Consider the following 20,823-nt stretch of genomic DNA (forward strand, 5'->3'; position numbering starts at 1 on the left):
TGCTGTAAATATAACAGCGTTTTCCTTCAGCCTTGTCTCCCAGACTGCAGAGTCAGCATGACAATGAACCTGTGACTGGAGATAAATTGTAGAGGGAACAGAGTGGGCTGGCAGGGAAACATGACTCTGCAGAGCTGATGTAACCATATTATTAATATGACTGGAAACATCATAGTAGGGGGCTGGCAAGGAAATTTTGGCCGTTGTTTTCTAGCTGCAAGATTTAAAAGCCAGAGTTAGGCTCTTGTTATTGTGAGGGGATGTCACCTGATCATCCCACAGCCCTGCACCACAAGGTACATGTACTTGTGTATCTGAATGCTGCTTACGTCGATGTAGAGTTCATTCCATAAACAAGTGATGCACCATCAGAAAGAATACTCACAACGTTCTGAGTTAGGATGACAAAGTTTTGCACGTCACAGGAAGCTGCTGCAGCGTGATACATAGAGGTGAAGCGGGAGCTCCTCTCTTCAGTCAGCCCACGTTACAAACAGCTGCAGAAAAAACACAGGACTCTTCATGGAAACCAAGCTCAGTCAGTCTGAAAAGAAGGCCTGAGCTCAGGTTTCAGAGGCCAAGCATGCACGTCTACTAAAGACAGACAAGTTTTCAACAAGGAGACCTGGAATTTACTTGTTGCTCTAAGAAGAGTCTGTAAAACTATTTTGTAGGAATTTGTGTTGCTTTTAAAACAACAAAAAAGGGATTGAAAGAGGTGAGTGATCTTTATTTTCCCTATCTTCTTGTTTAATGTTGTGACTTTTACCTTCAGCATATTATGTGTAGCCTGACAGCATGTGTAGCAATACACGTATGTTGCTATAAATTATATATATATCTATATAGATATATATATACTGTATAGATGAAGCTTTTGTTAATACTGTTTTAAAAAAAAAAAGCATTGTAAAAATAAAGCATAGCCTTTTCCTTTTTTTTTATCTGCCTTTATTTAAACAGGTAGTCCTATCTCTTTCTTACAACTGAGACCTGTTAACCTAACCTTTTCTAGTGAGGAGTAAAGTAGATGTTGCATGGAAATTTAACACAGGATATCAATGCTTCTTGTTGTGGTTAGGCACCTTCCTGTGTCATCTTACTTATGCTGCCTCTACAGCTCCTATAGGTAGTTTAACCGCTGGCACAATTATATGATGGCTGTTTCTGTAGTTACAATTTTTCTTTTTTAAGACCTTTGCATACAGACTATTTGCAAGTTTTAGCCCATTTCTCTGTGTTTTTTTTTTTTTAAGTTAAAATACACAGATTAGCAAGGATATGGGAACCTGCTTCAGCAGGTGTAATTCCAACATGGCAGTCCTTGAAAACCCACCTGAGTTACCAGGTAAGTTCAGTCCCAAAATATAAATATGCTAAACAAAATGAAGGGAAACCAGCATTAAAATATCTCTGCATTTCTTTCCCTGTCTTTCTGCAGCCCACCAGGAAATTGTGTTTGTATCGCTTCACAACTACCCATCGTTTGAACGTACTGAACTGACCATGTACGTTGGGGAAAGACTGACCATCCTGTCAGAGTAAGTTTAATAGCTATCAGTGATTTGCTTTTACCTGTGTCCTCACAAATAATTTTTTTTTTTCATTTTGTCATAAAATAGCGATGGGGATTTCATGATGGTGAGATCCTCAACTACTGGCCGTGACAGCTACATTCCCACAAACTATACAGCCAAGGTGACGCACAGGTTAGTACCAGTTGAATGTGAGCAGAAGAGCTGTGCAGAGCTACAGGAGGAAAGGGGAGGAGGGGAGTTCCCTGAGAAGTTGGAGGAGTCTCTGTGTAGGTGAACTGCACCTCAGTGGAGACAGATGTTTGGAACAAGACTTTTTATCTCTCCAGTGACATTAAGAACCCCTGCCTCCTGCAGTTTCACTCCTCCTCCATCGGTGAATTTTCTCTCGTGTTGTACCGGTGATATTTCCAAACTTGAAGAAATCTGTGCTTCTTCTTATGTATCAGCACGTCTCGTTGGTCTGATGGTGTGAACTTTCTTCTTCTTCAGGTGGCTGTTTACAGGAATCAACCGGTACAAAGCAGAGGAGCTGCTCATGCATCCTAACAACCAGAGTGGAGCCTTTCTGATCCGAAAGTCTGAGACGAACAGAGGTCAGAAAGATGCTCCCTTTATCTATTTATTCATCTGTTTAATAGAAAATGCATCACAAACACTTTTAACCCAAACCTCGGGTTTAAAATAAATACACTCATTTGCATGTAATCCAGTCAGATGACAACTAAAACAAACAAGCCAACATAAGTCAAGGAGTTTATGCTGAACTGGCTTTGGTATACCTTGGCATTGCTAGAGCACCATTTATCTGACTGATGCTGATCATTTTCATACCCATCAACCTGATGGAAGCATTATTGTCATGGAGGAAACCTCTCCCTTTTCAGCAACTGCTTCCCAGACCGTAGCACACCGTCAGCTGCCTGTAAATTATACATACTTTTTTTTTTCTTGCTTCTGACCTTGAATGTTTTTATTATTATTATTATAGTGCTGAAAAATAATCTGTAGATTTTTCTAAAACTTCCAATCCCCTTAAAGACCCCAGTACAGTACATTAAAGCTATTTAAGATTTATTAGAAGTTAACTGGATCATGTTGGAGGTATGACAGTGGATACAAGTTGTACTGTAATAAATGTGGGATTTTTCTGTCTACAGATTGCCACTCATTGACTGTACTGAGGAGAACCAACTCCTTGGACCTGAACCCTGTGAAGCACTACCGCATCTCTCACCTCCAGAATGGATGGGTCTACATATCTCCAGGACTCACATTTCCGTCTCTTCATCACCTCGTGGATCACTATTCAGGTTTGTACTGGTACCTATACACTCTTCTCTTCTTGCAGACCAAACTCTAAAAGACTGAGATTAAAATGCTGCTTCCTTCAACAGAGTCTGCAGACGGGCTTTGCTGTCAGCTGACAGAGCCCTGCTTCATCCAGGGTTTAGACAATGCCAGAGAGGCTAGATCTGTTCCCATCACCGTCAGGAGACCTACTGTCAACTGGAAGGATGTTAGTAGGTGAGGAAAACTGACCCTACTGATGTCAGCCACAAGGTGTCACTCTGTTACTTGGTTTTTAGTGCTATTGAAGCACCAAATACTCATTAGTTTCAGTTTTTGTTCATACCCTTAGAAAATGTTTATTTCATTAACCCTAAACTAGTAAAAAAAAGAGGGTGAAAGAAATGTCAACACACATGCCAACAGATAAGACTATAGTTAGAGTGGATATGGACGAGGTGTTCAGGGCAACAAATGAAGCCTTCAACACATTTAGCAATTTTATACTGTGCAGCATCAGTTCAGTTTAAATATATCTACACAGTGCATGTTTGGTATATTGTCTTAGACTGTGTCATTGTCCTTCCAGGTCAGTGATCTTAAGGAGGAAAAGAACTGAGTCTGGCAACTCTCTGGTGAGTGAGGGGCTGAGGGAGGCCATCAGCTCCTACCTCCAAATGACGGAGGGCAGTGAACACAGCTGGGAGACCTGAGGAAAGAAAATGGGCCAGCCAGAAAGAGTTTAGTCAAAGAGACAGAGAGGAGTGAAATACTGCCCTGTGTCAGCTGCAGCTTGAGCAAGCCACTGGAGGATGCCCTCCACACACCCAGATGTAGACTTTGTGGACTTTCCTGGACCAGCAGAGAGACTGAAACACTACACTGCTTGCAAACATGTAGATTGTTGACTGTTTTTATGGATTTGCCCTATAGGGGCAGACAGGGGAGGCATGATCTGAAAAAAGAAATTCAAAGAAACATTTGTGTGCCTTGGATTTCAAACATTTAATGATGCCCTTAACCCTTTAAAGCCCAACCCAACAAATAATGGGAAGAAAATTCTCATTGTTGAACTCCGAAGTCTTTATTTTGGTCCTTTAACAAAACGTTTAAAATAAACAAATTTTATATATATATATATATATATATATATATATATATATATAAACACAAAAATCAAATAAATAAATTTTTACATAATTAACGTTTATCACATTTGATGTCAAATTATTGTTGTGCAACAGGTATGGACCAGGGAACAAAAGACAAGTATCAGGTTGTTTTCAACAGGGTTTTGAGCAAAGTTTTTTACCATAACGTGATGTAAAAGGTCTCAGAAACTGTATGTGTGCAATGTGATACATACGGCATTAAAGGCTTAATTAACTGCCAAATATAAAAACTGATTTAATTTAATATTGTTTATCAATATTACTGTAAAATGATTGTAATCATGGTTTTGTTATTGGAATCCAATATGTTCTGCTAGCTATAATAAATTATATTATAATAATTCATGCATGTATTTATTTGTCTATTTTTTAAGTGATTTTGTGTAAATATAGTTGGGGGAGCGTACAAGGAGCTTGCAGGGCCCACTTCTCTGCCAGCAGATGCCGCTTAATTACCTCCAGTAATTATCAAAGCTTCCACTTCCTGCTCGAACAGCTCAGTCCAGGAAGAAGTAATAATGGCGACGCCTCTGGGGTCCGAGTTCCCTTGTACTAGAGGAAAACGAAAAAATTACAACAATATAGTCACAAGGTTTACTACCAGTAAAATTACTGGCAAAGGTTTCAGTCGCGGAACACAGGTAAGAGAAATTGTATTTGGTTTGACACTAACGAAAGTTAGGCGACTGAGACCGGGGACTTGCGCTCGGATTCAAGCTTGAGGTTGGAGACGCTGTCAGGGAGACGTAACTGGAGCTGTGTTCGCCCCTGCCAGTTTGATCTTTACAAACTGGGCAGAAAATTGCTGGGTGTTTCTGAACCACAAATGTGTTACAGGAGAACAATATAAGCTTGCTGTCAAGCTACATTATGTTATCTTTGAAGAAAGTGGATGAGGAAAGCTCCGGTTCTAGTTGGATCTTTTGTTATTAGCTCCTCATTAGCTTAGCATTAAAGGCCAGGTTTAGTGCAATATAAGTCTGATTCGGAGTTAAGCTACTTAAGCTGTTATTGTTTCAACGGGCACTACGGTATAGGTATAATTAAATGCATCATTGAGTCATTTCAAAAGTGCCAAAATGTCATAGTTAACGTCTGTAACAATGTTTGTTCACGTTAGCAAACGGAGTTAGGTAGCTCGCTAGCTAGCTAGCTAAGCCAGCTGAACAGCTCAGGTGATTACGTAACGACATACACACCACAATAACTATCGTTTCCTTAAATTGATACGCCACTGCAGCTGTTTGGACAAGTTAACGTTAGCAGATTTATTTTAGTTTCTGCTAAAGTAACTTTATGTTGTTTTTGTATCTTTAAAAAATACATTTTTCTTTTAACTGATAAGCAAGAAACGCCAATGCTACTTAAACTTTTGATTGACACAAGTCCTCAGGTCCATGAACCTGTTCCAACACTAATTTAGATTCCAGTTACCTAATTAAACCTTATTATTATTGTTATTATTATTATTGTATAGCTTTAACAAAGTGGTATTTTATTTATACAGGCCCACACATGTGGACATATTTGTGACCCATCGGATGATGTGACATTTAGATCTGTTATGGAAACTGACCAGTTGTCTGTGCCATACAGACACATTAAAGTTTCTGTGAATGTAGTAGTCACAGCTTTTTATGGTCCTCTCTGAAATATCTTAATTATGATAGGGGCACAACTGGACAAGCATCTATCTAGATTTACCAAATGTAGGCATCAGGATGTTTTTGGCAGCATCTTTCATGAGACAAACCAAGATGAAGCTGGTTTTTCAGGAATTCCTGTGGTATTTGGAATTCAGAAACTGATGGGTCACACATTTTAAAGCCATTTCACTTCTATATCCAGCCAGACATAAAATCCTAAAAATTTCTTACCTGTGTCTTCTTGTGTATTTCTAAATATGTTGGTGCCTCCTACTTTTCCTACTGAAGTATTGTCAGTGGTGACTAATACATGTATACCTTATCAAAAATAAAACAGCGGTTCTGTGAGATTTGCATGATGTGGGTTGTTTTGGTCCTACAGATTTTAAGGCTTTTAAAATAATGGAAAAGGAAGTGAGGAGATGGTACCTGTTTTCTAATGTCACAGTGAGGACTTGTATAGATTAAACTAAAACGGAAAGTGTCTCCTCTTTGTAGAAAGACAAACTGACAATTTTGAGGGTAAATGCATATTAGATATAGATAATTTTTCTTCTAAGAGATGTGAAATGAAGAATTGTCATACATTTATATCAAACTAAGTTGTTGTATTTCAAATATAAAATGTGTCCATTCAGTTTCAATACTGGATTAGTCAAGAAATCCCCCATGGTAAAAAAAAAAAACAACAAACAAACAAAAAACATGATAATAATTAATGCTCTCCTTTGTGATGGACCTAAAAAGCTTGACTCAGAATGCCTCACATCACAAGAGTTTATTCTAAATTAAGATCTAAAAACAGCACACGAGTTAGCTCTGTATGCTGGCGTCCAGCATACTGATGGCAGCAGCTAAAAATTCAGCTGCAACTCATTTGCGGTATGCTTGAGTTTATTATTTAGACCAGCATCAACTCATGACAAATGTTCTTGGATTTCATAGAGATAAATCTGGAAACTTAATTATTCCTGTTTAAGTTTGGCTCTTTAGTTTACTTTAAGAGGGCTTACAGTCTTCCTAGTTCGGCCTTTTGTTGCTCTTAAAAGTGCAGTTTATGTCACTGTTATTAAGGCTGTTTCTATGTATGAGGTTTTTCTTTAACTAATCAAATTGTATGATTTCCATTTAAATAAATATGTTTTTTTTTAGTTTTCTTGTCAAAGCCATAAACTCTATTGGTGGTTATGTGTATGTATCACCAGTTCACGTTGTGTACCTCTGTTTTTAGCTCCCTGCAGGCCTCCTCCAGGAGAGAGACAAACGTGCCAAGTGGCATGGCATCCCTATACTGCTTCAAAAGCTCTACGAGAGCAGCCACCCCAACAGTGACCTCTTACACGCTCACAGCTTTCTCAAGGTGGGTACGCAACACTGGTGCTTTGGAATTACACGTTTTCACCACTTGCTGCTGAATATTTTTCTCTGGATCCTGAATAATTGAAATTTCATGTGTGATGCTCTGTGTCAGGTATTATCATCCCAGCTCTCCATGGAAGCCATGTCCTTTGTCACAGAAGACAGGAAGACCGCTCAGGAATCCACCTTCCCCAACACGTACACCTTTGACCTTTTTGGTGGAGTTGATGTAAGCTTCATAAAGTCTGGTGCTTTTTTGTTGTCAGACGTAGGGGCTGACACTAACGTTCATGTTTTCATGTTTGTCTGCAGCTGCTTGTGGAGATCTTGATGAGACCCACACTAACTATGCAGAAGAAAAAACCCAAAAGTAAGTACCAACATCACATTTGTGCCTTCGTCTACTTTTTGGAAGGTTAAAACACTTTTACACAGAAATAAATGACATTTTCATGGTACTCTGAGTAACCTCTGTGTTTCTGTCGCAGTGAATGACGACTTGGTGAAAGACTGCCTTAGTGTTCTGTACAACTGTTGTATATGTGTAAGTATCCTGTTACATGTTTCTTGACCCAGATAATGTCAGAGGTGCATCATACCACGTGACAGTTTAACACACGTGTTGTCACGATATTTTCCTTGCAGGTGTCGCATTGTTTTGTGGATAGAAATGTTCAGAATTTGATAAACATGCTAAATTTCCTTTTTTCTCCATTCTTAGACGGAGGGGGTCACAAAGAGCCTGGCAGCGAGGGATGACTTTGTTCTGTTTCTCTTCACCCTGATGACCAACAAGAAGACTTTCCTGCAGACTGCAACCCTCATTGAAGACATTCTTGGAGTTAAAAAGGTCAGACTGGTGCTTTTGATATAAAACTCAAAGTTTACCTTTAAACTTTGTTTATTAGGGGTGTTGAATCTAACAATGCATAGCGACGCGGGCGTGGATGATTCGGCATCAGTGCAGCAGCAGAACATGATGGTTTATAATAACGTGAATATTCTGCTGCTGCTGATCGGCAGATCCGAGGCTGAATCCGTTGTAAAATTTTCACTCAGGAAAATGGTAGAAACGCAGCAAACATACAGAAAATACGTCACGATCTCACTGGAAATACTTTCAATGTCTCTGTGAAATTGCGTAGCATTACACGCAAAATGTAAAAAAAACCGATAAGTTAGCTTAAAGCTAACAACATTTTCCAGCAGTGCATCGTAGAATCAGATCTTTCCAAAGATAATCGGAATCAAAATCGAGACCAGCCGTGTTGTTTACGGGGCCCTAAAGTCCCGATTAGTGAATTTGATGAGCCACTGTACTACTTAACATCTGATCATCTCATTAGTTTTCTTTTAAATCTGTTTTATCAGTCACACGTTTTAATGAAAAAAATCTTTTTACTCCTTCTTGTCACTTTATTTATTTTATCTGCATTTGCTGCTTTTGTTTACCAACTGTGATCCTTGAAGATGGATTTCACTTCGCTGTTTAACATATTGAGGTGTATCTTTATTGAATTCAACACGGTTATCTATGATATCTTAATCAGTTTTTACATTTTCCAGCCAGCCAGGTGTTGTGCTGCGAGCACGTCGAGTTTATAGATGCTACAGACAGTTCCCGGGTTTGCTTCTCCATGGAAAACAGATGCCTTGTAATTTCAAGTCGAAGTCAAAGTCACTTTATTTGTCAATTCTGCAGTATGTACAAGACATACAGAGGATCGAAATTGCTTTTCACTCAGACCCAAGGTGCAGACAATAAACATTTAACATACATCTTTAAGTAAAAGAAAAGGTCTCTGCTTTGCTATGCTATATATAAAAAACTATATTATGCTATATAAAAGGAATAAAAGCAAGAAAATATAAATAATGAAAAAGGCACAAGCAGCAGCAACATATTGGGTAAAGAAAACCGGATAGTGCAAAATGAATACAGTAGTGCAAATGGCATTTCAGTTGTGCAGGTTTAGCTTATATACTGGTAAGTTAAGTGTCCATGAACAGTACAGAGTTGATGGGAGGCGGGTTCAGAGTCTGGAGGTTTTGTGGGCAGGGGGCAGCGAGGGGAGGGGGTGCAGGGCAGGGAAAGAGTTCAACATCCTGACAGCCTGGTGGAAGAAGCTGTCCTTCAGTCTGCTGGTCCTGGTGCTGAGACTCCGCAGTCTCCTCCCTGAAGGCAGCAGACTGAAGAGGCTGTGTGACGGGTGGGTGGGGTCACCAGCGATGCCGAGAGCTTTGCGGGTGAGGCGGGTGCAGTAGATGTCGTAGAGGGAGGGGAGAGGGGCACCGATGATCTTCTCAGCTGTTCTCACAATGCGCTGGAGGGTCTTGCGGCAGGACGCGGTGCAGGAGCCGTACCACACTGTGATAGAGCTGGACAGGATGCTCTCCACAGTACCTCTGTAGAAGGTCTGCATGATGGGGGCCGGAGCTCTAGCTCTTCTCAGCTTGGGGAGGAAGTAGAGGCGTTGATGGGCTTTCCTGGTCTTTCACTTGGACATGAGTTATTGCTTATCTCTGTTTATCTTGGCATGCTGGAGACTGGAGGGAAAACAGTGTTTTTTCTTTTGCATGTTTCTGGGTCTGATGGTGTTAATTGATGATAAAGACACCTGAGGCCCGCACTGTCAAGCCGAACATGGAGTTTAACACATTTGTCATTTTAAGTTTGACTACAGGATTTTATTGTCTTGGGAGTGGTTGTTTTTATAGGGTTATATCACCATGGTGACTTAGGCTGCAAAAATAACCTGCTTTGGAGCAGGCAATGTTTAAAGTAACTTATAACTAACCAGTCCTATATAGAGTAGGTAGGAAAAAACCTCAGTGTATGGACGGTGAGCAGGTCTTTGTGTCATTTAAACTCAAGTATTTTTAAGATCTATCAGAGAACTACTCATCTACTGCTGCAGTTAAAGCACTAAAGCTTGTACTTGTTGATCCTATAAGATTTGCAAGTTATGTTCATACTGTTTAACAAAATTAATGGGTCATAAAAACATTTCTTAATTTTTTTTTCTAAAATATTCCAAGTAAGAGTGAATAAAACAAAACACCAATACTTTGAATCCTTTAATTAAAAAAAAATCCTCTATACCCAAAAGATTTTACATCAATGTACAAAACCACCTGGTTCCAGACGGTTCTCGTTCCTTTTCAGTAACACATGAACAGGCAAAAGAAATCTAAACGTAACACTTTAACTGCGAGTAGCTTGAAAATTAGGGTGTAGTTGTTGTTATGGGAAATGGAATCTGAAAGATGACACATGTAATCCAGGGTTTCCAGTAATTTACTAACTGGTTCACATCTTTCCTCAAAATTAATGCCAATTTTTCCATTGCATAAATTTAACGCAGCACATTCATCCAGTTTCCGTCTGTGGGAAAAGCCTGTTGACATCCAGTTCTTCAAAAGTGCTGTCTTACTAGTGATCAGTAAGACATTGAACAAGTATTTATTGGCTGATCCTTTCACAGTCTGTAGCCTCAGGCCCAGTTATAAGATGTCAATGGAAATGGGAGTAATCTTCAGCACTTTACCCGTTACTGTCCGTACTCCTCTCCCAGTACTGCAGAATTAATGGGCAATTTTTACTTTTATAAGAACCCTGTAAATCTTTTATGTATTTCATGCCAGAGGTAAAAGTCCTCGCACACTTAGAAGCTTGTATTATGTTTTTAATGACCACACCTGAAGCCACTAAATGAGTCTGTTTAAGCCTTCCCATATAACGAAGAAGCTCCTGTTTTCTCATGCACGCTGTGAAAACTGCAGCTTACTGGTTCAATATATTTCCACATGCAATAACTGAATAAAAAATGTGTGTAAATAATGGTTATAGCTAATCAAACTGCAAGTGAGTTATTCTGCTGTTTTCTTGTTTAAAAGGAAGTGTTGCTTTATGTGTCTGTGCAGTTTTGTTCTGATATTCCATTCAAGCTGATCTAAAACCCATTCTGACCCTGACTGATCATGGTGAACATGTCTGTGTTTGGGCAGCATTTGTTCAACTGAACATGTGTTTACGTTGTTTAGGAGATGATCCAGTTAGAAGGCATCCCCAACCTGTCAGGCCTGGTCCAAAGCTTTGACCAGCAGCAGCTGGCCAACTTCTGTCGCATCCTGTCTGTCACCATCTCAGAACCTGACGTGGGAAATGATGACAAGCACACCCTGTTGGCCAAAAACGCACAGCAGAAACGCAATGCTAGCCCCTCACGGGCTGAAGTCAACCAGGGTAGGTTGTCTTAGGCCTGGTACAGAAAGATTATCGGGCTGTTTGTGTCCTGATTTTGCCCTTCCCGACCAAGGACGGCAAACGCCCGATTATCTTGAGTTTTATAAGATTTTCTTATAAAATGATCCTGTGGTCTGAGCTGTTAACAGCAAATTTGTCCCGACAATCGGCTCCCAAACGGGTCGTGGTTGACAATCGGAAATGTTGAACATGTTCAATACTTATGACCAAAACTCTTCTCGTGTGAAAAAAGCCGCCGACGAGTCGTGACTGCGTGGATGGAGACGTGGAACAGAATGTAGCCAATCAGAGAGCGAGCTGGCTGGAGAGCAAGGAAGGAAATAAAGTCCGTGTTCACGCCGTCTCCAGTCTGTTATCTTTTTCTTCTGGCTTTTTCTGTTAACAATAGTCAAAGACCACCATCATTCCCTCGTCGTCCGCGCTGTTGCTATGTTTCTTCATTTTTTCCGGTTGTTGCTATGTTCATTTCTGTTTTCGGTTATGTTTCTTCATTTTTTTTCTGGTTGTTGCTTTTATTATTATTAATATTATTATTATTATTATTATTATTATTATTATTATTATTATTGTTTTTATTTATTTATTTTTTTCCGGTTATGTTTTTTAATTTTTTTTCTTGTTGTTGCTTTTATTATTATTATAATTATTATTATTATTGTTTTTATTTTTATTTTTTTTCGGTTATGTTTCTTCGTTTTTTCTGGTTGTTGCTATGGTAATTATTATTAATATTATTATTATTTTTTTTTTTCGGTTATGTTTCTACATTTTTTCTGGTTGTTGCCTTAATTATTTATTTATTTATTCCGGTTATGTATGTTGGTTTTTTCTGGTTGTTGCTATGGTTCTTCTTCGTTTTTGTTGGCTTGCATTAAGTCACGCTAGATTTCCGGCTCGGAGGACTCGATTGTAGATCGGTTGTGGGACAGCATCGTTATGTGTGTGTTGTTCTGTGATGAGATTATCAAAGCCACCACTCACACAGTACAATCAAAACGGTTAAATTCTGGATTTTTTTTTATCTTCATGTGTGGGGTGTCTAACAGATTAAAAAAAAAAAAATCTCGTCAGATTTAAAAAAAACAAAACAAACTTGTGTGTATACCAGGCTTTAGGAGCACAAAGCTTGGAACTGACTACATGAAGCATATGTGCCATGTCAAAGATGGCTCTGTAACTAAACTATCAACACCTTTTCCCACAGTTACACTTCTGAATATCCCTGGCTTCATCGAGCGGCTGTGTAAGCTGGCCACAAGAAAGGTATCTGAAGCTACAGGAGCTAACTTTCTGCAGGAGCTGGAGGACTGGTACACATGGCTGGACAACGCCCTGGTGCTGGACGCCCTCATGCAGATGGCTACTGAGGAGGCTGAACAAAGCAGTACAGGTGAGTAACAGCCACTTGCCATGCAGCTTCTTACTGAGCAAGTCTTTTATTGAGGTCATTCTGATTGTTTTTTGTACTTTCAGAGTCATCCGATGAGAGTTCTTTGGCCACCAGCCCCCTGAGACATCGACTGCCTCAGTCCATGAAGATTGTCCATGAGATCATGTATAAAGTGGAAGTGCTTTATGTACTCTGTGTCCTTCTTATGGGACGACAGAGGAATCAGGTACTCGTCTTGTTTGCGTTAATGAAGAATTAATGGCATCTAGTGGTAAATATGAGCATAGAAATCACTTCAAATACGAAGCACAGTTAGCCGCTTACAGTAGCCTCTGACTACTTTTGTCTTGCAAGCAGCGTCCAAAATGAACTTTTTCACTCACCGGCCAAGTTAGCCAGTAGGCCAAGCATGGCCAAAATATAAAATTATTTTACACCCACATACCTCTACACACGTTATTTTCTATAATACTGTGTTGTGTTGTATCCAAACTGAAAGTGGAAGTCAGCACGACATTAAACAAAGGCAACAAGAAACATGGTTTTATTTGATAAAGTGTTAGTGTCTGAATTTATTAACTAAAACCTGACCAGACGCCTCCCTCCCTGCTCTTCGTCTGGCCTCCTGCTCCTAACAGTCCTTGTGCCACAGCATTACAGCCTTGGTGGGATCATACTCCCTGATTTTTGCTTTTTATTTTATTGTTTAAACAATAAACTTAACAAAAATTGATAATAAATAAATTTAAAGCTTATTGATCTGAGTCAGTAAATCAGTAATACTGAATCTAAATAGCCTATCAATAATCATAAAGACTGATTTATAATGAATTTGATAACAGAACAATATAGTAATAATAAGCATCATTATTATTGATCAGTTAATCGATTGACAGCTGTTCTTTGTCTCGTGGATTTTTTTTTTTTGTGTCTGGTGGATTCATGTGGCGCCCGTTATGCTGCTAACATCACATCCAACAGAGTGCTGCTTGGCGCCGGTGCGTAAGAAGCGAGCAGAACCGGGCCGTGAACCAGACAGAAGGCAGCGCTAAATCCAAACCGTCACTTTTCATTGAACTTTCTGGTTGTTGCTGTAAGCTGCTGATTTATCCTCCAGTTCACTGGGCTTTCTTTTGGAAAGCTGGGCTGCTCCTGCTAAAAATCTCCACATATTTACCTGCTTTATTAGCCTGAGCCAAACGGTGACCAGAACTGAAACAGTGCAACGCATTCTCGTTCATACATGCAGACAGCAGAGGAACATGAAGAAGAAATCCACCAAAAGGAAGACATGGGTAATTTGGTACAAACATTTACGAGTTTCATTCGAGTGTTCATTTCAGACCTTCTGTGTACAACAGAAGACGTCTGTGTTCTGCTTCCGTCTCCTCACAGCGCTGCTCGAACAAACGCTAGTTTACACATGCTTGGATGTGGTTGATGACTTTAATCACATCTTGCAAAACCCTATTAAGCTCAGGTGACATTTTTCGGAGTGTGTGGACTCGTTCAGAAGCAGCCTCCTTGATCCGGAGCAGAAAGCCGTCCAGACAGCTGTTCTGTCCGCGCACACACTAACACGAATGAAAAATGAAGTCTTCCTGACGTGTAATCACTGAAGGACTCGAATAATTCTGCAGCAGTGGTGTCGGTTGGAGGTATTATTCATCCTAAGAGAATAAAAGCATAATTTACGGTAGTGAAATGATTTAAATACCAATAGAAACACAGTTTCTTAATGATGGATAACATTTTTCTGTCACTGTCACTTCATTTAGTTCCACGCTGCACTTTTAAGCAGAGATGCTTGTGTTGTGTGTTTCTTCACAGGTTCACAAGATGCTGGCGGAGTTCCGCCTCATCCCAGGACTCAACAATCTGTTTGACAAGCTGATCTGGAGGAAGTACACTGCTTCAAATCACGTGGTGCACGGACAGAATGAGAACTGCGACTGCAGCCCAGTATGAACTTTTTAATCTGGAAAACATGGAAATGCTCCCAAAAATAGAATGAAACTTTAAAAAAGGTAAACGTCATCACTAACAATTTACTTTTGTCACGCAGGAAATATCCTTCAAAATCCAGTTCTTGCGACTACTTCAGAGTTTCAGCGATCACCATGAGTAGGCACCTTTTAATGCGGCTTGTTTTAATCACAACCCTGCTGTGTGTCTTGTATACACTTCAGTAACATGCTGCTGTCTTTCAGGAACAAGTATCTCCTCCTCAATAGCCAGGAGCTGAATGAACTGAGTGCCATATCTATGAAGGCTAACATCCCGGAGGTGGAAGCTCTGGTCAACACGGACAGAAGCCTAGTGTGTGATGGGAAGAAGGGTCTCCTTACACGTCTCCTCACTGTCATGAAGAAGGAGCCTCCAGACTCGTCTTTCAGGTTATATCAACGTTATCTTCATGTCAGGTGTCTCATAAGAGTCGCATCACAGTGTCTGTAATCTGTGTGTTTAGGTTCTGGCAGGCGAGGGCAGTGGAAAGCTTTCTCAGGGGAGCCACATCATATGCTGATCAGATGTTCCTGCTGAAGAGGGGTCTATTAGAGGTAAAGCCTACAGCAACAGACTGTTTTTCCTCCTCATATCGCACATGAAGATGATCCAGATTGCACAGCTTTCTCTTGGACCTTCACTTAAAACCTAGCTTTTCATTCTCTGCCCCCGACAGCACATCCTGTTCTGCATCATCGACAGCGGTTGCACATCTCGAGATGTCCTTCAGAGCTACTTTGATCTGCTTGGAGAGCTCATGAAGTTCAACATTGATGCCTTCAAAAGATTCAACAAATATGTCAACACTCCAGAGAAGGTACTGTTTTAACCTGGAAGAGCGAATGAGCCCATTCAGAAATATTCATTATGCAAACAAGAGTATTTGCAGTTATTATTCTACAGTAATTGAGTTGTTTTGTGGCATTTCTAATAAACACAAAAAGCTCAAACAAACTACAGATTACATTCAGATTTATTTTAATGCTTTATGAACAGCAGTAACCTTGTTCTGGTTTTCAGAGGTGGGACCACTTGTTTTAGATTAATACACTGACCTGCTTTGCCATTTCGTTGTTTGCAGGTAAATTTTCCATTTATGAGCTTTCCTTAACGCTCCCTTTACATACGTAAACTCCGTCCGTTCCAGATGCCCTCATACTTCCATGTGTCTCTAATGTATGGTTGTTAGCCAGTACATCCACCAGAGGGCAGAGTTCAGAGTCCACCTCCCAGTTCACTTGTTGCACTTGGATATTGAATATGAAAAAAACTGCGACTCGCACCACATGTCCTGCGATGTGTCGCATCAGAATGCAGGCTTGCACTTTGTGTCTGACTTAGAGATGTAAACAGGTGCTTGACAGAATAAAATGTCTGCTTTTGTATTCGGAGCTAATAGTAAAGTTTGATTTCTCTTTAGTTTCAGGCCTTCCTGACGCAGATCAACAGCTCGCTGGTGGACTCCAACATGCTGGTGCGCTGCATTGTCCTTTCTTTGGACCGCTTTGAGAGCCAGACTGAAGATGTGAAGGGTAAGCAAGCATGAAGCCGCATGTTTAACTTTTAAATGTGCTTCCTGTCAACATATATTTCCTTTGGGTGTAGAAATTTATGACCTCATGATGGGACTCTTGAGGTTGATTTTGAGGAAATTTGGAAATTTATTTTGTCGTTATGATGATGATTGTCACATCTATATTCTGAAAAACATGGCTGCCTCTCTGTTCATGACATCAGAGCACGGACCGCCCACGTCCCGATGCCCCTTATTTTTCCAACTGCGACAGATTGCCCACTTAAAGACCATTTTATCGAATTCATTACCTCTTGGCTACGTTATTGTAAGGTGCTCAGGGATTTTTGAGTCCTTTGCATGTAGCGGAAACCCTGCCGCTGTCTTTAGGGGTCAGCCAGGCTTCCTCTCTTTCAGCTGCTCGTCTCTTAACCCAACCAGACAGGTGAGAACATGTCACACCTGTTCTGGCTCCCTGTCTGTTACAAAATTGATTTTAAAATTCCTTTATTTGTTTTAAACGTCTTCGTGGCTTCACTCCACCCTTTCTCTCAGACTCGCTTCGTCCACACGCTCCCTCATGGTCTGTGAGGTCAGCTGATCAGCTGCTTTTGGTGTTTTGTCTGTCTTGTGTTCTTCATGTTCGTCACTTTGATCAACCATTGTTGTTTTTAAATGTGCTTCATAAAAAAATGGATTTACGCTAATAAGTTAATAAGCTGTGGCATGCTGACCTCGTACTTTTTCTCCCAGTGTTGGAGGTACTTTCTGAGTGCTGCTTGTTGTCCTACGTGGCCAGAGTTGAGAACAGGCTGTCCTTCCTCTTCCGACTCATCAACATCATCAACGTACAGACACTCACACAGGTCCCTATTTTTCATTTTCACTTTCGATCTTCTGGTTTAGCCAAATGAAGAATATTTTAATCCAAAAGCAAAGTGCAGTGAGTTTGTAGACGAGCTAATTACCGGCTTCTGCTCCATCCCTTTTCCCTGCAGGAGAATGTGAGCTGTCTAAACACTAGTTTGGTGATTTTGATGTTGGCCAGAAGAAAGGCGAAGCTGCCTTTCTACCTCAACGCCCTGCGGGAGAAGGAGTACACTGAAAAGTATCCGGGCTGCCTGCTCAACAACTTTCACAACCTACTGCGCTTCTGGCAGCGCCACTACCTCAACAAGGACAAAGATAGCACCTGTCTGGAGAATGTGAGTAGTTGGCTTTCACCTCTGCTCACACTGGTCCTCAGCATGCATCAAGTCTTAACACTTACGTCACACAAGCAGGAAGAAAGAATGTTGTTTTCAGAGAGAAGTTTGCTTTGTTGCTTTATTTTGTCATATTTAACGGTTCAAATGAAAAATCAGACTTCAACTTGTTGGGAAAAAGTCAACTTTGAAGTTTTTGAAAACTGCAAAACATCCACAAGTTTAGACGTCAGAGAGATTTTATCCGTCTGTACTGGAATAATACTTCGTGTTCCTAGAACTGTTCTTTCCACTGAAAGAATCAGATTTTAGTTGGGCAGCTTAGAAATATTCACCAAAATGCCACACCCCCAATATACCCACACTTCTTCTCATTTAGTCTTTTAAAGTCTCATGAGTTCGTTACTCTTCAGTAGAGGAATCCGAGCGGAGCTGGCAACTAAAGATGGTTCAGTCAGACATATCTGGTATTTTAAATGCAGCACAAACATCCCAACAAGTTCTTATTACTGAAAACCAAATGTAGACAGCCCTAAATATAGACAGAAAACAGCACTACAAGTATTTATTTCTCATTAAGAATAATAATAATCAGTATCAGAAATATTTTATTAATCCCAGAGAGAAATTGCTGCATTGCTCCGTAAAACAATGACAGTGAGAGAAAAGGACGGAAAAATAAGAGTCCAAGTGAAATTAGAATAAGGTGCTGAAATTAAATTTAAAAAATAAAAAAATTAAATCAAACATTGTACAATAGGAAAAATAAAATGGAATATATAATATGAATAATACAGCAAAGGCAGTCTTTACGGTATAAATATTTACAAGTCGTGGCTCAGATTTCTGCTTCAGTGCAGCGTTATGGAGTCTGACACCAGGAAGGAAGGATTTCCTGGAAACATGCGCCACTCGTCCTGTAATAACGGGCTGATTTGTCTCCGCAGAGCTCCTGCATCTCGTTCAGTTACTGGAAGGAGACGGTGTCGGTACTGCTGGGCTCAGACAGGACTTCTCTGTGTGCTATAGCCAGCTACATTGATGAGCCCTTCATGGACCTGGACAGAGACCTGCTGGAAGATTGACCTCCAGTGTGGGCACTCGATGTGCTGGGGGTGGGTCGGGGCAAATGGTCGCGGGGAGCATTGACACCCTTAACCGGTGTCGACTCCACTGAGACGAGCCTTCCGGCGCTTTGTGCCTGCGTTCTGGACGTACGGACTCGTCTGTCTGCCGTCTGCACATGCGCATGGAGGCCGCCATCACAGACGTGAGCCCACACGGAACCGGCTTGGCCTGGCTGCAGCCTTCTCACTAATTAGCACCCTCTTTTTGAAAGGAAGAGGAGCAAACCTGTACGCCCGACCCAGATTGACCATGTGGTGCAACAGACAACTAAAGGGACCTTGGTTAATGACGCCTGCATTGGTTGTTTGCTTTAGGTTAAATTTAAATAGAGCCTTTTTATATAACATACAAAATTCTATGAAAAAACATGTATGATTCAACAAATTCTATGTCTGAAAAAAGCTTTTTTTGGCACGGACTTGGTTTGGAAATGACCACAGAGGGAACCTGTGCAGGACAGTCGTGTCATGGCTTCCAGGAGTCACCAGCTTCACTCTTACACTACCTTTAAGCTCTCCTGACACCATGCCACTTCCTGTCCTGGAGGAAAAATTGGTAGTATTAGACTATTTGCAGGGGTCCTCTCAAAGAGCATTTTCATTTAACCTTTTTTTGTGGGTGTTTTATTAGGTGGCTATCATTGATTGGTGCTTTCTGGCTGTACTCTGCACATTTAGGTAGCTAGAGGGCAGACCTCTCGCCTAAAACCATCAATTTTCTTGTGGCTTCAGAAGCTTCATCCAGGGACTTTTTTTTTCCCCAAGGTTATTTTCTTTTGATTCATTTTTGTGATGTTAAAAACAAAACAAGCTTTTAGCTCTGGAAAAAAAAACTGTAGAAATTAACATTGCACAGAAAAAATGGTTTTTATTGTTTAATATATGTTAACTAATTTGTTCATTAAAAGCATCTTCATCATCTAACAGACACTGATTACATGTTGTGAGAGTTTCTTTAGGAAGAGAATAAACTATGCAGGTGTTAGCGTTAAGGTACGCCTCTGTTCCACCCCGACTAGCCTTCAGCTCTAATCAGCTCTGCAAACATCCCACTCGCTTTTGATCTGGTCTTTGACTACCTGGGAATGACAATCTTCTACTTGTTGGCTCATCCTGCTTGGCGCAGTTTTCAGCTTAAGAGAAAGAGGTGAGCGTGACTGTGGTGAAAGTGTCCACAGCCTGAATGTGCTGCAATTTAAGAAGAATAACATGGATGTCACAGACGAGTGCAAACAAATCAGCTACCTCACATTTGATCCTGATTCCGTACAGGTCAGACGTCCGGCTTCACTCCCAGCATGTCCTGAGCTGCACGTTCATGCGAATGTACGAGGACGTGTCTGCAGCTGGACACCACGTTGCTTGCTCCTTACGATGCAAACGCGTCCATTTTGAAGCCTTTTGTTGCTTTAAAGCTAATTAACTAGAAGTGCTTGCTTCTCCGGCTTTCATTCAGCATGTCTTAATGTCTTGGTGAGTGTGAACACTTCGAACTGCTTCATTTGTTGTGCTGCAAGTACACTGACAAGTGCTTCTCTTTGAGATTCTCAGTTTCTTTATAAGAGGCGAAAGGAAGTGCTCCTGAGATTCCCATTTGTGGCACCGGAGACTCCTGCAGTGGTTTCTTAACGCTCGTCGCTCCAGTCATCCGCAGTGGAAGTCCTAGGTTATTGGTGTAAAAGCATGGATGTTGTGAGCTCTTTGGAGTAACTGTATAAACAGTCTCTGAAACTTGATTGTAGCTTTTTTTTATCTGAATATCTGAGATTGATGCTTCTGTATGATGTACAAGAGAAATGCTTCTCAACTTTTATGCTGTATGTTGTGATGCTTCAAGATTGAACTCATTAGTTTACATATGGTGAAATGTTACGTTGGCCAAGAAGATGCTGCATAAAGTACACTATTTAACTTAGATTTTAGAGATTTACTCAACTTGTAACTTAAGATTTATTTAATATTGGTGAGGACATCGTCAGATCTTAATTCCAGCTCTAAACACGCTCCGTTAAAACTGATCATGTGGCTCCAGTTTGATCAAACCTGATTTCATCTCATCAGGATGTTTTTAGGAAACTGCGTATATACTTTTTTTAACCCACTGTTTACCAAATAGAAGATTAATTTTCCATTTTTGCATTCTAATACAAGCACTTCTGTAACCCACTTTCACCCTCATGCTCCTCCTTTAATGCTGGTATTGAACAGAATTTTCTTTATTTCATAGCTGTTTGTCAAAATTACAATAAATTCTTCTTTAGACTCTTTATTGGACTGAATCTTTTTCACATTATACATGCAAAAAAAGCCAT

General features: G+C 40.4%; 2 protein-coding genes and 1 long non-coding RNA gene across 3 annotated transcripts; 2 read left to right on the forward strand and 1 right to left on the reverse strand.

The window, feature by feature from the left end:
- The first annotated feature begins 390 nt into the window (after nt 1–390).
- sla2a (Src like adaptor 2a) lies at nt 391–4,340 on the forward strand. Its single transcript, XM_041978471.1, has 8 exons — nt 391–718; nt 1,257–1,348; nt 1,442–1,541; nt 1,623–1,709; nt 2,028–2,131; nt 2,696–2,848; nt 2,933–3,062; nt 3,415–4,340. Exons 2-8 carry the CDS (start codon nt 1,282–1,284, stop codon nt 3,536–3,538), a joined length of 765 nt encoding a protein of 254 aa, XP_041834405.1. The 5' UTR covers nt 391–718; nt 1,257–1,281; the 3' UTR covers nt 3,539–4,340.
- Nucleotides 4,341–4,472: 132 nt separating this feature from the next.
- Nucleotides 4,473–20,778, forward strand: trpc4apa (transient receptor potential cation channel, subfamily C, member 4 associated protein a). The gene is made up of 18 exons (XM_041978842.1): nt 4,473–4,638; nt 6,875–7,003; nt 7,115–7,231; nt 7,315–7,372; nt 7,491–7,546; nt 7,724–7,852; nt 11,047–11,248; nt 12,474–12,659; nt 12,743–12,885; nt 14,490–14,621; nt 14,725–14,783; nt 14,870–15,055; nt 15,130–15,220; nt 15,343–15,483; nt 16,087–16,198; nt 16,933–17,045; nt 17,178–17,384; nt 18,332–20,778. The coding sequence occupies exons 1-18, from the start codon at nt 4,516–4,518 to the stop codon at nt 18,467–18,469; spliced, it is 2,322 nt and encodes a 773-aa protein (XP_041834776.1). The 5' UTR covers nt 4,473–4,515; the 3' UTR covers nt 18,470–20,778.
- LOC121635589 lies at nt 8,675–13,106 on the reverse strand. The gene is made up of 3 exons (XR_006009475.1): nt 13,095–13,106; nt 10,009–10,012; nt 8,675–8,812 (listed from the first exon to the last, which is right to left on the reverse strand). It is a non-coding gene; the product is annotated as an uncharacterized LOC121635589 (long non-coding RNA).
- Nucleotides 20,779–20,823: the final 45 nt, after the last annotated feature.

This window comes from Melanotaenia boesemani, chromosome 3 (genome assembly GCF_017639745.1).
Source record: "Melanotaenia boesemani isolate fMelBoe1 chromosome 3, fMelBoe1.pri, whole genome shotgun sequence".
NCBI classification, from domain to species: domain Eukaryota; kingdom Metazoa; phylum Chordata; class Actinopteri; order Atheriniformes; family Melanotaeniidae; genus Melanotaenia; species Melanotaenia boesemani.